The 14,257-nt window shown below is 56.8% G+C and overlaps 2 protein-coding genes across 6 annotated transcripts; both read left to right on the plus strand.

Moving 5' to 3' along the window:
* The first annotated feature begins 907 nt into the window (after nt 1-907).
* Nucleotides 908-8,511, plus strand: BABAM1 (BRISC and BRCA1 A complex member 1). 5 transcript variants are annotated; one of them, XM_069493542.1, is made up of 10 exons: nt 908-980; nt 1,901-2,263; nt 2,980-3,038; nt 3,660-3,780; nt 3,863-3,941; nt 4,665-4,689; nt 6,345-6,474; nt 6,669-6,755; nt 7,542-7,777; nt 8,472-8,511. In XM_069493542.1, exons 2-9 carry the CDS (start codon nt 1,979-1,981, stop codon nt 7,743-7,745), a joined length of 990 nt encoding a protein of 329 aa, XP_069349643.1. In that variant the 5' UTR covers nt 908-980; nt 1,901-1,978; the 3' UTR covers nt 7,746-7,777; nt 8,472-8,511. The 5 variants fall into 5 exon arrangements, with proteins under 5 accessions (XP_069349643.1, XP_069349625.1, XP_069349634.1 ...); XM_069493524.1 differs by lacking the exon at nt 8,472-8,511 and having other exon boundaries at nt 7,542-8,015; XM_069493533.1 differs by lacking the exon at nt 8,472-8,511 and having other exon boundaries at nt 1,929-2,263; nt 7,542-8,015.
* Nucleotides 8,512-8,895: 384 nt separating this feature from the next.
* ANKLE1 (ankyrin repeat and LEM domain containing 1) lies at nt 8,896-14,133 on the plus strand. The gene is made up of 9 exons (XM_069493569.1): nt 8,896-8,991; nt 9,065-9,217; nt 9,634-9,739; nt 9,847-9,979; nt 10,179-10,949; nt 11,087-11,264; nt 11,551-11,710; nt 11,817-11,946; nt 12,206-14,133. The coding sequence occupies exons 1-9, from the start codon at nt 8,930-8,932 to the stop codon at nt 12,376-12,378; spliced, it is 1,866 nt and encodes a 621-aa protein (XP_069349670.1). The 5' UTR covers nt 8,896-8,929; the 3' UTR covers nt 12,379-14,133.
* The last annotated feature ends 124 nt before the right edge of the window (nt 14,134-14,257 follow it).

The raw sequence follows: 14,257 nt of genomic DNA on the forward strand, positions 1-14,257 counted from the left end.
AGGGAAGAAAGGTGGTGGGGAGAGAAGTTGCAGTTCTCTGACTTGAACTCCCCACTTTTAGCTTCTGCCCCAGCTATATTGACCTGTTAGAGGCTTCACGGCCACTCCAGGGCTCTCCCAAGCCTCCAGTACATTGCCCAGGCGGTTCCTTCTGCCTAGAATGCCTTTCCCCCCTTGTTTTTCTGGAAAATTCTTTATCCTTCAAGGCTCAGCTTACACAGCCCCTCCTGGCTATAACTGAATCAGAGCCTGGCTGATGTGCAAGCTGAACTGAGCCTTTTACAAACAAACTTAGGCTCTGAATGGCTTTTAAACGGTTCTGGGGCTAAGGTGGGAAGTGGACATGAAGAAAGCAGGCAAGTTTGAAATAGATCTGGATTAGTATTTTCGCTTGATGCAAATATATGTAAAATAAAGGGCGGGCAAGTAACGGGGCGGGGCCTTGGAGGCCCAGGCCACGCCCACCCATCCGGGAAAACCCGCCCCACACTGACCAGGCCAACTCGACCAGTCACCAATCAGCTCCGTCTTTTCCCCTAAATCCCGCCCAACTCGGGCTCACTCAGTTTATCACATCGCAAGCTAGCCCGTCTCCATCCCTCTGAGCCTATTACATTGCAAGCCCCTCCCCTCTGCCTCGTTTCAGCCTATCACGGTAGAAACACTGGCCACTGTAGTCTGATCCGGCTGCAAACATAAAAAAAAAAAAAAAGAAAACCCTCACTAATCTTGTTTTAGCCAATTATATTTTACACTTCCCTCCAGTGCAGCCTATCGCATTTGGGACCCCGCCCCCCCAGTCGCAGCCTATCAGCTTCCAAGTCCTCTCCAGCCTCGTCCAGCTTCTCCCTCTGCTCGACCAGACGCCCGCTGAACTACAGTTCCCAGGAGGCGTTGGGGCCACGCCGCCTAACTTCCGGCTGAAAAATGGCGGCTTCCTAGAGAGTCGGCGGCTGGTTTGGAGGGAGGCTCAGGCCACGGTGAGGAGAACTTGGGTGGTTGAAGCGCAAAAGGGTGCGGGCTCGTCCCTAGAGACCCAGTTTTTTTTTCCCTCAGAGGCCTACCCTCTCGCCTTCCCCGAAGCTTCCGCCTTCATTTCTGGTTTCTCCTGCAGTCTAGCCTCCATTTTTCTTGCTGCAGCTAAAGCTTTGTTGTTTTTCTTAGAGGTGGTGGGGGCCGCAAGGCGCCCAGAGACCATCTTGGGAAGACCACGCCCATTGCCCAGATAGGCAAACTGTTCCATTGGCGCCCCGTTTCTCTCCAGGGGGACCTATGACACTCAGATCCGTGCGCCTCCCTTGTGCAGACACCCGCTAGGCTGCCCAGGGCCCACTGGGGAGAATCCCAGAGCTTATTCCTTTATTCACCAAGACATTTCCGGTTTCGGGTAACAGAAAACCCAGCTGCATCTGGGAAGTTCAGAAAGGAAGTTACTGGCTTATAGATTGGATCCAAGCATAGCTAGGTCCAGGGGGTCAGAAATCCATCTGCCGTTTTCTGGGTGGGCATCACTTCAGGCACTCGACTCTCTTTCCCCTCTTGGAGGCAAAGGGGCTCCTGGCAGCTCTCAACCTCTACATGGGAGTCTCTTCCCTGATGGCACTATTGGAAGTCCCAGATCTCCCACTGACTGGCCAGTTTTCAGTCATGTGCCCGTCTCTGAGCCATTCGCAGTGGCCAGAGTGTTGGGATGTGCTCGTTGGCCAAGTGATGGGGGAAGGAGTGGGGTTAGCCCTGCAGAAAAAAATGGGAGACTGGGAGGAGACTGTTATCTCATGTCAGAATGGGTGCTGGGCTGATAGGTATAAAAGGCACCCATTCTACAGCTTGGGAAACAGAGTCCCTAAGGGGAGTGACTCTTATAGTCAGTAAGCAGCTCATGACCCGTCTTCTTTCTTAGTAACCAAATGTTTTAAAAACCCCTAAAGGGAGGATCCTGGCTTCCCCTGTTCCTGCTCCATCCAGCCAGATAGGAGCCATGGAAGTGGCAGAGCCCGGCAGCCCCACTGAGGAGGAGGAGGAGGAAGAGGAGCAGTCGGCAGAGCCTCGGCCCCGCACACGCTCCAACCCTGAAGGGGCTGAGGACCGGGCGCTGGGGGCTCAGGCCAGCGTGGGCAGCCGCAGTGAGGGTGAGGGCGAGGCAGCCAGTGCTGACGACGGGGCCCCCAGTGCTCCGGGAGCCGGCCCCAAGGCCTGGCAGGTGCCCCCACCAACACCTGAGGTCCAGGTTCGGACACCAAGGGTCAACTGTCCAGAGAAGGTGGTAAGTAGGGGGTTTGGCCTGGGGCTTTGGGGTACTAGGGAACCTTGAGGTAAACACTCTTGCTTTTGGTGAGTCACTCTGCATACATTGCCTTTGTAGTAGCTCTCTACGGCTGCCACAGGTTACTACAGACTTGGTGGCTTACAACAACAGAAATTTATGCTCACCATTCTGGAGGCCAGAAGTCTGAAATCCAGGTGTCAGCAGGACTGTGCCCCCTCTCGAGGTTACAGGGGAGGATCCTTCCTCCCAGCTTCTGGTGGCTCCAGGCATTCCTTGACTTGTGGCTGCGTCACTCCTATCTCTGCCTTCTTCCTCACGTGGCCCTCATCTCTGTGTCTCCTCCTCTTCTGTCTCCTAGAGAGACGCTTATCATTGAATCGTTTTATCTGAACACCGTTACCTTAATTACATCTGTAAAGACCCTGATTCCGAATAAGGTCACGTTCTGACGCCCTGGGTGGACATGTCTTTTGGGAGCCACAGTTCAAACCACTATGTCCTCATTTTTATGTTTCTGTGTCAGATGTTCTCTACTTTATTTATTTGTTCATCAACCTGGACTCCCAGTCCAGTGTTCTTTCCCCTGAGCCTTTAGCTTCCAAAGAGGATGGCTTGGCTGGGAATCGGCGCTCACCACACTGCCTTTTCAGTGAGTGGTGTGGGGGCTGGCGTTAAAGTCGAAGCACCCTCTCCACCCTCCACCTTCCTTTCAGATCATCTGCCTGGACCTGTCAGAGGAAATGTCACTGTCAAAGCTGGAGTCATTCAATGGGTAAGAGGGACATTTGGGAGCATTTTGGGAGAGGCCAGCCCAAAACATATGGGGCCTTCACTCTGAGACTCAGACCAGCTTGGTCTGGCAGTATCAGAGAGTAGCGAGGACAACTGGTAATGCTAGGCTGTGGCCCCTCGGGGCTCTGTTCACAGCAATGGCTTGGAGACTCTGAGAAGCAAAGTGACTCGCCCACGGTCTCACAGCAGTTGGGCAGAGCTGGGATTCAGACCTAGGCCTGGCTGACCCCAAAGCCCTTGCTCGGAGTCATGTGCTCCCTCCCAAGAGAGCCTCTTGCCCTTTGGGTCTCTGTGGGGTCAGGCAGCAGGGCCTGGATGGGGCTTGAGGGGCTCCCGGGAGATGCTGAGGATGAGACCTCCTTCCCTTCACTGGTACCCATGACCGCCCATGGCTGAGGGAAGTTCCAGCAGGGCCTCCAGAGGGACCCATTTGGAGAGGACAAGAGCTCAGAGGTCAGCGGTGCTGGGTTTGCGTGCAGGCTCCGCCAGCCCCCTGCTGTGTGATCAGAGCCTCCAGGGCCTTATCGTGGGGCCGCTAGAGGGTTCTCAGGGGTGGGTGGGTGAGGGGACCTTGACTCTCCTCCACTCTCTGCCCTCCCAGCTCTAAAACCAATGCCCTCAATGTCTCGCAGAAGATGATTGAGATGTTTGTGCGGACAAAACACAAGATCGACAAGAGCCATGAGTTTGCACTGGTGGTGGTGAACGATGACACGGCCTGGGTGAGGCTGGGGCAGGCGTTGGGTCCCCTGGGGTCCCCTGGGGACCAGGGAGCACCCTGCTGAGGCCTGTGCTTCTTTGCAGCTCTCCGGCCTGACCTCCGACCCCCGTGAGCTCTGCAGCTGCCTCTACGATCTGGAGACGGCATCCTGTTCCACCTTTAGTATCCTTCCTGGCAGGGGCTCCCCAGGGGGGGGCTTGGCCCGGGAAGCCTGAGCCACGCAGAGGGCGGGCTCAGGTTTGGATCGCAGCTCTGCCGTAATAGACAAGTCATCTCTCTGAGCCTCAGTTCCCCTGTCTGTACAATGGGAAGCATAAGACTGCCCACCCTGTAGAGCTGCTGTGAAGGTATGGTAATACTATAGAAGGAACAGCAGCTGATTTGGACTCAGGGTGTTCAGCATGCACCCACATGGGGAGCACTCACACCAGGCCAGCTCTACAGTCAGTGCTCGATAAATGGTAACGTGTGACTGGAGTCACAATTGCTGCTACAGCCCTTTGAGCTTGGGCATACCATGTTTTGTGCTAATTTGAACATTAAAGGCTCATGTGTGGCTCCAAACTTAAATATTAATGGGATGTGATTTCTGTGAGTTAAAAAAAAAGCAAACAGTGGTGAGTATTAGGGAGAGAGGAACAGGGATATTGTGGCCCTTTCATTGGGTGGAGAGTGGCCCCAGCTCTGAAGGAAAAGGGAACTTTGACTTATCATCCAATGCTAACCCTGTTTTGTGATCCATGCTGAGGCTCAGAGAGGGCAAGTGACTTGGCCAGGGTCACACAGCACCTGCTGAGGTGCCTGGGCTCTCCCGACATTGGGGTCCTGCCGCCTGTCCCTCCACCCATGCTCTGCCACCGGTCTTCTCCTTAGCGTCCCCAACAGATCTGGAAGGTCTCTTCAGCCTCATGTAAGTCACCAGTGGGGAAATTGTTGTTCACCTTTCAAGAGAAGGATCACTTCTGGGTAAAAGCCCCAAACAGCTCAGAAATAATCTAGGGAGCCCTGGCCAGGTGCGGTGGCTCACACCTGTAATCCCAGCACTCTGGGAGGCCGAGGCTGAAGGATTGCTTGAGGCCAGGAGTTCAAGACCAGCCTGAGCAAGAGCAAGACCTTATCTCTACAAGAAAATAGGAAAATGAGCCGGGCATGTGGCTCACACCTGTAGTCCCAGCTACTCGGGAGGCTGAGGCAGGAGGATCGCTTGAGCCCAGGAGTTTGAGGTTGCAGTGAGCTGTGATGACGCCACTGCACTCCAGCAGTGCAGTGCAAGACCTCAAAAAGGGTGACAGAGCAAGACCTCAAAAAGAAAAGAAAAAGAAAAAATCTAGGGAGCCTTAAAGCACCCTCGATCCTAGCCTGTCCCTAGAACAATTGTTTATTTGTCTGTTTGGGAGCATTTTCTGCAAAAGGCATCCTTCCCAGAATCTTGCCCCCACGTTAGTCCAGTGACCGTCCCGTGGGCCTCCGCCCTCATCACTTTAACGCAGGGTCAGTAAACAGTTTCTGTGAAGGGCCAGATAGTGAATAGTTTGATGTCTCTGGGGTCTCTGTTGCAGCAACACCTCAGCTGTCCAGCGGGCATGGCTGTGCGCCAATAAGCCTGTATAGTGCACACCGAAATTTGAATTTTATACCATTTCCATGTGTCATGAAATATGATTCTCCACTTCAAAATGTAAAAGCTGCACTTTCCCAGTAAGTTAACCCCGTTCACCTCTCCTGACACCAGGGTTGATCACACTGTAGAAAGTTCCACCCATCTTATTGGTGGGAAGAGGCCACGTGTCCACTTGCTGTGCTTTTGTTTGAGCTCTTTTTGTTCACTTTTTAATCCATTTGACATTCTTTCAGTGGTTTGTCTATTTGTGGCCTTTGCCTGTTTTTATGGAATATTATTTTTTGGGTTTTTTTTTTTGTATCATCAGAGCTCACTGCAGCCTCCAACTCCTGGGCTCAAGCGATCCTCCTGCCTCAGCCTCCGGAGTAGCTGGGACTACAGGCATGCGCCACCACGCCCGGCTAATTTTTCTATTTTTGGTAGAGATGGGGTCTTGCTCTTGCTTAGGCTGGTCTCAAACTCCTGGGCTCAGGTGATCCTCCTGCCTCGGCCTCCCAAAGTGCTGGGATTACAGGTGTGAGCCACCGCACCCAGCTGGGATATTGGCTTTTTCCTTGTCCATTGGATTGGATTTTTACATCTTAAAGACATTAGTCCTCTGTCTGCCTGGTGGCCCGTGCCCGTGAGATGACTGTGGCTGAGTGGGCAGGTGGGCGGTAACTTAGCACGGAAGGTCTGGAGCTCCCAGCCTGGTGGGGAGGAATGTGCTGCTTGGTAGGTCCAGCTCAGGGCACTGAGGGTGGTCAGAGCAGGCTCCAGACTCAGAGTCGGTGACGCCTCCCTGTGGGTGCAGAAGAGCCAGTCAGAGGGGCGAGGCAGTGCCCGTGAGAAGGCTCAGAGGCAGTCGTGAATTCCAGAGGTGTCAGGTGGGGCCCTCTCCAAGGGTGGCAGCAGGGGCAGACCCCCAGCGTATGCTCTGACCTCCCCGCTCTCCCGCTGTGCAGCCAGCAGAAGACGGAGCTGCCAGTCACGGAGAACGTGCAGACGATCCCGCCGCCCTATGTGGTGCGCACCATCCTTGTCTACAGCCGCCCGCCCTGCCAGCCCCAGTTCTCCTTGACGGAGCCCATGAAGGTGCGTGAAGCCGGGAGAGGGAGGGATGCCTGCAGCCATGGCGATGGTGGTTAGATGTCAGGAAGGACTTCCCACCCACAGGAGCAGCTGTGCCCAGAGGCAGTTCTCAGACTCCAAGGCAGAACCTGGGGAATCGTCATGGGATGTGGGGGGACCTAAGCGCCAAAGGCTGGTGTCCTTTTCTTCCCTTGCAGAAAATGTTCCAGTGCCCGTATTTTTTCTTTGACATTGTTTACATCCACAATGGCGCTGATGAGAAGGAGGAGGAGATGAGTTGGAAGGTGAGGGACGTGGCCGGGGTGGGCGGCAGGTGGTTGTAGATGGGAGGTTGCAGGCTCAGCCTGCCCTGGGCTTGTGGGTCTCTATCTCTGTTCGGTAGCCCTGGAGCCCTGGCCCATCTGGGTCGTGGTCGTTCATTCATTCAACAACCATTTCCCACGTCTGTGTGAGCTAGTGGTGACTAATGAGGTGGGAGCCGTTGGGACAGTGGCCCAGGGAGCAAGTTGGGTGCTGCCCACCTCATCCCCAACATCCTCTGCTTCTCTTTCTTCCTGTCCTTGCCCTCGCTGCCCCCTGCCTGGAGCACCCTTCCCTCCCGGCCTCCTCAGGCTCCACTGGCCCCTCACATCCCAGCCGCAGACTAGCTGTGCGACCTGGAGTTGTTAGCCATTTACTTCTCTGAGCCTCAGTTTACCCAACTGTGAACAGGGGGAGTTGAGACCAGCTCCTGCTCATACCTCAATGCCCAAATCAAGCATCCCTGGCCCTGAGAAGCCCCTGCTCCTCAGAAAAGATCAGCATGGGGCCAGGTGTGTGTCTGCATTCAACTATGTCTCTCCTCATGGGGGGCTCCTAGCGTGTCAGGACTGAGACCTCTTGGGGTCCCTAACACTGGGGGGATGGTAGGGAATGTGTGCTGAATGCATGAATGTTTTCTGTTTGGCAAACTCCTCTTCACCCTTCAGAAGCCATCCCAGATGTCCCCTCCTCTGAGAAGCCCTCCAGGGGCAGGGAGGGCCAGCTGGGGGGTAACCTTCACCTGAACAGCTCCTCACTGCCCACCCCAGGACATGTTTGCCTTCATGGGCAGCCTGGATACCAAGGGTACCAGCTACAAGTATGAGGTGGCACTGGCCGGGCCAGCCCTGGAGTTGCACAACTGCATGGCGAAACTGTTGGCTCACCCACTGCAGCGGCCCTGCCAGAGCCATGCCTCCTACAGCCTGCTAGAGGAGGATGATGAAGCCACTGAAGTTGAGGCCACTGTCTGAACCATCCCTGTACATCTCAACCTCCTTATAAGGTGAAACCATTGGCCTAGAGTACTGGTTCTCAAATTGGGCTCTGTGGAACCCCTGGGGGTTCCAGGAGGCACCCAGGGCACCTGGGGGGCCCTGGGAGGAAACCCAAGATTCTAGGAAGCAAGTCTAGACACCCACCCCCGTTTCCCAGCCCACAGCGACTCCTGGTTTGTCAGTTGTAATTTTTGTTGTTTTTTTGTGTGTGTTTTTTGTCATCAAAATAAAAATCTGAATATTGCTAACCCACGCCCACAGCAATCACTTTGTGTTAATTGGGATCATTTTGGTTCCACGTGACAGCCACAGAGCAAAGGTGAGCGGCTTCTCTTGTGGATGAAAAGCCAAAGTTGCAGCTTCAGGCTCTGCTGTATCCAGGTGCTAGGACATTGCCAGTGGGCAGACGCTGTAGTACCAACCACAGTTCCATCAGGAAGCACAGTGGGTGCCCCCAGAGGACGGGAAACAGATACCAGAGGGCCCCAGTTCTACCATCTTCCTGGGTAATGAGCGATTGTGAAAAAAAGCTTACCAGCTAGATTTTCTCAGTTCCGTGTAACACAAAAATAGCTTTATTGAGCAACTGCTTTTCCTCCCTGTGAGCATTTTCTGGGAACCTACTGTGTGCCAGGCCCTTGTGCGGAAACGCCTGTGCAACCCTCACACCTGCCTCATTAGGGTTACTCTCCCATTTTGCAGATGGGGACAGTGAGACCCTCAGAGGTCCGGCCGTTTGACGTAATGGACTCCCAGCTCTGCAGGACACCTCCTCGGCAGAGGGTTCAGGGGACTTAATGCCCTGTGGGCCCCCCTGGGTCCCCTAATCATAGATCCACGGTCAACAGCAGGGTGCGTTCGCGTTTCCCAGGTTTTGAGATGAGATAGTGGCACACCCGGCGGCCTCTCCCCGCCCGGGCACTTATCAGTGTCCCCAGGCTGTGCCTGAGTGCTACTCTGTCGCAGACCAGGCCGGACACTGAAGCTCCGGATCCCCGACGTGGAAGCCGATGCGGCGCGGGTCATCCTGGCTGGGGACCGTGCGCTACGCCGGGGAGCAGCCACCCATGCCGAGGGGCGGGGCGGCGCGTGCGCACAAGGTCGCCGCGGGAAATTGGAAATCAGCCGGCCGGACCGTGGGGATCTGGCACCGCCTGGACATGGGCGCGGCGGCTGGCCTGGCACTGCGGCTGCGGGCGGCGCTGCGGGAGGAGGAGCCGCGGTGAGGGCGGGGCCCAGGGCGGGCCGGGGCGGAGGGGCTGTGGTCCGGGTCCACTCAGACCCTCGGTTCGCAGGGCCGTGGCGGAGCTGCTGCGCCGCGGCGCAGACCCCAACCTGGTGCTCGTGGACGGCGCGGCGGCCATACACTTGGCGGCCAGAGCCCGGTACCCGCGCGGCCTGTGCTGCCTCCAAGCCCTGCTGCGCGGAGGCGGGGACCCCAACACTCGGTAAGGCGGGGCCTGGGCCCAGGGCGAGGTCTCCCGAAGCCGAGGTCCGGTAGTCCCGGAGAGGGCACCCTGTGGTCTGGTGGCGGGGCCTCAGGACCGAGGGTGGGGCTTGGGAAAGGAGCCTGGGAGGGTCCGAGGACGGGGGCCAGGGCTCTAGGGAGGCGCTAGGGTCCCAGACCCAGGGTGCGGTATGGGGTTGCACCGGACCAAAGTGGGAATCAAGGATTCGGATCTTGAAGTGGGGGTGAAATCTCCAGGGTTAGAGTCAGAGGTTCGGGTCCCGGCCCGAGGGCACAGGATCTAGGTCCGAGGGCCGTGTCCCAGGCTGGAGGGCGGAGATGGGGGGAAGGGCCGAGGCTCGGGGTCCCTGCTCGGAGGCGGACGTGGAAGTGACCCCTTCTGCGCGTCTGCCCCAGATCTGCAGAGGCGCTGACGCCGCTGCACGTGGCAGCCGCCTGGGGCTGTCGCCGTGGCCTGGAGCTGCTGCTGAGCCAAGGAGCGGACCCGACGCTGCGCGACCAGGTTGCGGGCCGCGCTGCAAAGACCGGGCGGGCCTGGAGGCAAGGAGGGAGGGAGGGAAGCGGGGCGGGCGAGGCCTCGGGCTCCCCCTGCTGACCGCGCTTCCGCAGGACGGACTCCGGCCGCTGGACCTGGCCGTGCAGCAGGGGCACTTGCACTGCACGCGCGTCCTTCGGGAACTGGACCCGGGGACCCGGACCGGGGCAGAGACCCAAGAGCCTGAGCCCGTGCCCGAGCCTGGCAGTGAGTAGGGCCTGCGTGGCCGCGGGGGGCTTCACTTCTGGACCGGTCTCTGGCATCTCTGGTTGGTTCTGTCTCATGGCTACTGTCTCTGGCTGGCCCTCTCTGCCTCCGACACTCCCTTCTCCTTGTGGCTCCAACGTCCTCTTTCTGTCTGATGCGATTCCCGTCTCTCCTGTCTGCCCCCCATGCTCATCTGCAGGTCGAGGCCTCTCTGGACCACCTGATGGGACGCTGGACTTGGCAGCACTGCAGACCCAGCTGGGCAGAGGTTATGGCAGCCACATGGGCCTGGAGGCTGGCCCGGGGTCCCCCAGACTTCCTGCTGCCCTTGGGGTTGCAGACAAGGATAGGAGCTCAGCATCCCCACTAGGACGCTGGGACTGCAGCTCAGATGAGTCCTTTGTCACCGCTGTTGAGGTCTCTGGAGCAGACGACCTAGCCTCAGACACTTCCCCCTGGGCTGGGTCATTGCCCCCAACCAGGCAGGGACTCCTGCTTGGTGTCCGTCCCACCCAGAGGGTACCAAGGTCCCTGGGTGCCACACAGCTAGCACATGTAGCCGAGATTGCGTGCAGCGAGGCAGAACTGAATGCCCAGCTGCAGGCCCTGACTCTGACCTCACCAGGTGCTGCCAGCTTCCCCTCTTCCTCACCCACATCTCTCCCGCATGGGGGCCCAGTTCCTAGTCCCCCACGGACACCGCCCTCTGGACCCTCTGACTTCCACATCCAGACAGATGACCAGACCTCTCTTGATAGTGACATGGCTGCCCTCTGGCTGACAGACGATGAGGCGAGCTCCACAGGTGACAGGGATCCTGTCCCCTCTTGTTGGCACCTGCCAGTCCCTGCTATGTCCGACTTGGAGCTGCTGCAGGGACCTAGAGTGCTTGGCAAGAGTCCTGGCCCCGTCACGCCCTTCACCCAGCGGTACCACCTCCAACGGCTGGAAGAAGCACAGTCGGCTCCTGGTTAGTCTCTCCTGGGCGTCCAGGGTCCAGGGAGCCTCCAGGAGTCCCCAGAGACCCCAGCTCTCAGTCCCCCTTCCCCTCTCATCCCTGGGAATCACCTCTTCCTCCCTCTCCCTTGACTCAGTTTCTCTTCCCAGGCCCAGACTTCTCAGGCCACAGCCCAGAACTGGCCGAGGCCCTGCGGACAGGCCGGATCCCTCACGTCCAGGCAGATGAAGATGCGCTTGCCCAGCAGTTTGAGCGGCCAGATCCCACCAGGAAGTGGCGGGAGGGAGTCATGAAGTCCAGTTTCACATATCTGCTGCTGGACCCCAGGTACACGGGGCAAGAAAGACCTAGAAGTGGGAGCTAGAAAATTTGGAGATTGAGTCTTATTTGCTGTGTGTTCTTAGGAAAAGGACTGGCCCTCTCTGATTATCAGCTTTACAAAAGGTGGTTGGACGCAATTTAAGCTGCTGGTTGTCTAGGGAACAGCCACTCCTCTCTAGCCCTATAAAGTGGGGGTCACTGGACATGGGTTCATGTTGTTCTGTGACTTTGGGAACTGTCCCTGGGGCCACTCTTGTCACTTGTCCCTCTCTGAACCACCCCCTTCATCCAGGGAAACTCAGGACCTGCCAGCCCGAGCCTTCTCACTGACCCCAGCTGAGTGTCTTCAGACTTTTGTCCATGCCATCTTCTATGTGGGCAAGGGGACACGGGCCCGGCCATATGTCCACCTTTGGGAGGCCCTTGGCCATCACGGGCGGCCAGGAAAACAGGTATGAGGACAAGGATCAGGGCCCTGCAGGGGCAGTCAGGACATGGATGCGTACAGAAAAGAGGGGATTCTGGGGCCGACCCCTGACTCTGTCCTGGTTCCCCCAGGCCTGCCCCAAGGTACGCCAGATCTTAGATATCTGGGCCAGTGGTCGCGGGGTCATCTCCCTGCACTGCTTTCAGCATGTGGTTGCCGTGGAGGCTTATACGCGAGAGGCGTGTCTTGTGGATGCACTAGGTGGGTACCTGGCATGTGGGTTAGGGGGGTCACATGAGGGGCATTTGATCTGGTTCCCTCACCCCTTCCCTCTCAAGGCTGTACATTTATTCAGTGAGCAAGTATTGAGCACCAACTCTGTACCTGTACATGCACATATTTTGCTTCATTGGTTTATCCCTGCTTGAGGGCAATACACAGTGGGTTCACTGTTACATACTTCTGCTGGGGGCACGTGTCCCCAAGGCTGCCCATGTGATCCCACCCCCGATCTCTCCAGGGATCCAGATGCTGACCAACCAGAAACAAGGGCACTGCTATGGAGTGGTGGCCAACTGGCCACCCGCTCGGCGCCGGCGCTTGGGGGTACACCTGCTGCACCGTGCCCTCCTTGTCTTCCTGGCTGAAGGAGAGCGAGAGCTGCGACCTCAGGACATCCAGGCCCGCGGCTGAGTGCTGGGGAATCGGCCATCCAGCCTGGGGAGAGATCAGGGTGCACGAATGTCCCAGCTGCCCCTGCTGAGAGCTCCCTCTCTGCTTTCAGAAGGCGCGGGCACATGTGTGTATGTGTGCGTGCGTGTGTGTGGGGAGCGCCTGCGCAGACGCCCCTCAGGCCGAGGGAGGCCTTTGTTACAGGGAGGAAGGCAGGTGGGGAATCAGAAGATGCCTTGGCCGTTCAGTGCTGTCTATGTGCATGGAGTCCACTCTAATCTCCCAGACACAGGCACCACATTATGGGATGGACTGGGGGCTTCCTTAGCTACACTCAGAGTATCTGTCCAGCTCGAGAGCCAGGTTCCCTGCTTCCCAGCTGTGGGACCTCCGACCAGTAATTTATCTGTCTGAGCCTCAGTGTCCTCAGCTGTACAGTGGGGCACGGAGAGGTCCAATCCTCTGGGAGTCATTGTAGGGATTAAATGAGGTCATGTGGGTAAAGGGTGTGGCTCAGAGACCACCGCTGAGGCCCGGGTGGAAAAATCCCCATGGAAGGGGAAGTGGGCAGGCATCTCCAGGGACTGCTTATGTGGTGATGTGCAGACAGGGAGGTCGTGCGGGGGTAGATGTGAGAGGCCAGCCCTCCTTGGGGTCGCTGCTGTTGCTTCTCTGAACCTGTTTCTTCCACTATAAAATGGGATTAACAGGCCAGGCATGGTGGCTCACGCCTGTCATCCTGGCACTTTTGGAGGCCGAGGCGGGAGGATCGCTTGAGGCCAGGAGTTGGAGACCAGCCTGGACAACATAGCAAGAACCTGTCTCTTAAAAAAAAAAAAAAAAGATTAATAACCAGACTTCCCAGCGATACTATGCGACTTCAGGCTATTCATGTGTTCAAAGAGCTTCAGTAAAGGCCAAGCCGCCGTTCTGGTGAGATGTTGCTGCTGTAATGACAGCAGTCCACTTTTGTGGGGGGCGGGTCATTTAAGTTTCTAAAAGTTTCTTCTTCAAAGGGCCCAGTGGGCTTAAGGAGTTAGAGAGATCCACCACCTCATTGGCTTCCTGGCCTGCCCATCTTCGTGGCTCAGCCAACCAAGTCCCGCAGGGGGCGGGCTGTGGCCTGGGCGGGGATTCCACCTGCCTGGGATTCCTCCCCTGCCCGCGCTCTGGGCTGCTTTGGGGAATGGTAGTTGTTGTGATTAGAGGCCTCGCCTCTGGAGTGGGTCTGGGCTCTACCTTGTAACTGAGCATAAGAAAAGTCTCTGAACTTCCGTTTCTTCGTGTAAAACAAGGAGGCCTCCCATCTGCCAATCTTCTGAGAAAGCAATAGTTCTCTTTATCAGAAGATTGGCGACTGCAAGCCATCGCCCCTGGAATATACGAACAGGTCATTGGCAAAGAATCCAGACAACCCAACAGATCCAAAAGGGATGGAATTTGTCTAACAGAGGGATTCCCAACCTTGGCCTTAGCAACACCTGGGGCTGGGTTATTCTTCGCGGTGGGGCGTGTCCTGTGCCTTGCGGAGTATTGGAGCAGCATCCCTGACTCACCCACTGGGTGCCGCTGGCAACCCCACCCTACCCTCCGCTGTGGCAATCAAAAGAGTCTCCCGAGTTGCCAACGGACACAATTGCCCCTCCTAAGAACTCCTGGTCTAAACTAATGCTGGGCTCTCAAACCAGTGGGGAAAGGGCAGCAGATTCAGAACTGAAGGAACAACCCCTTCGTCCCACCATGCACACAAACCACCTAAATATATGAGCATCGGAATAAAATTTAGAGGATAGGTTCACATCACTTTCATTAAAAAGAAAAAAAAGAATAAAATTTAGAGGAGCAAATGCACTGCTTTGGGGCAGCAAAATCTTTCAGCCAGATACAAAAGGGAAAGACA

This window comes from Eulemur rufifrons, chromosome 2 (assembly GCF_041146395.1).
Source record: "Eulemur rufifrons isolate Redbay chromosome 2, OSU_ERuf_1, whole genome shotgun sequence".
Classification (NCBI taxonomy): Eukaryota; Metazoa; Chordata; class Mammalia; order Primates; family Lemuridae; genus Eulemur; species Eulemur rufifrons.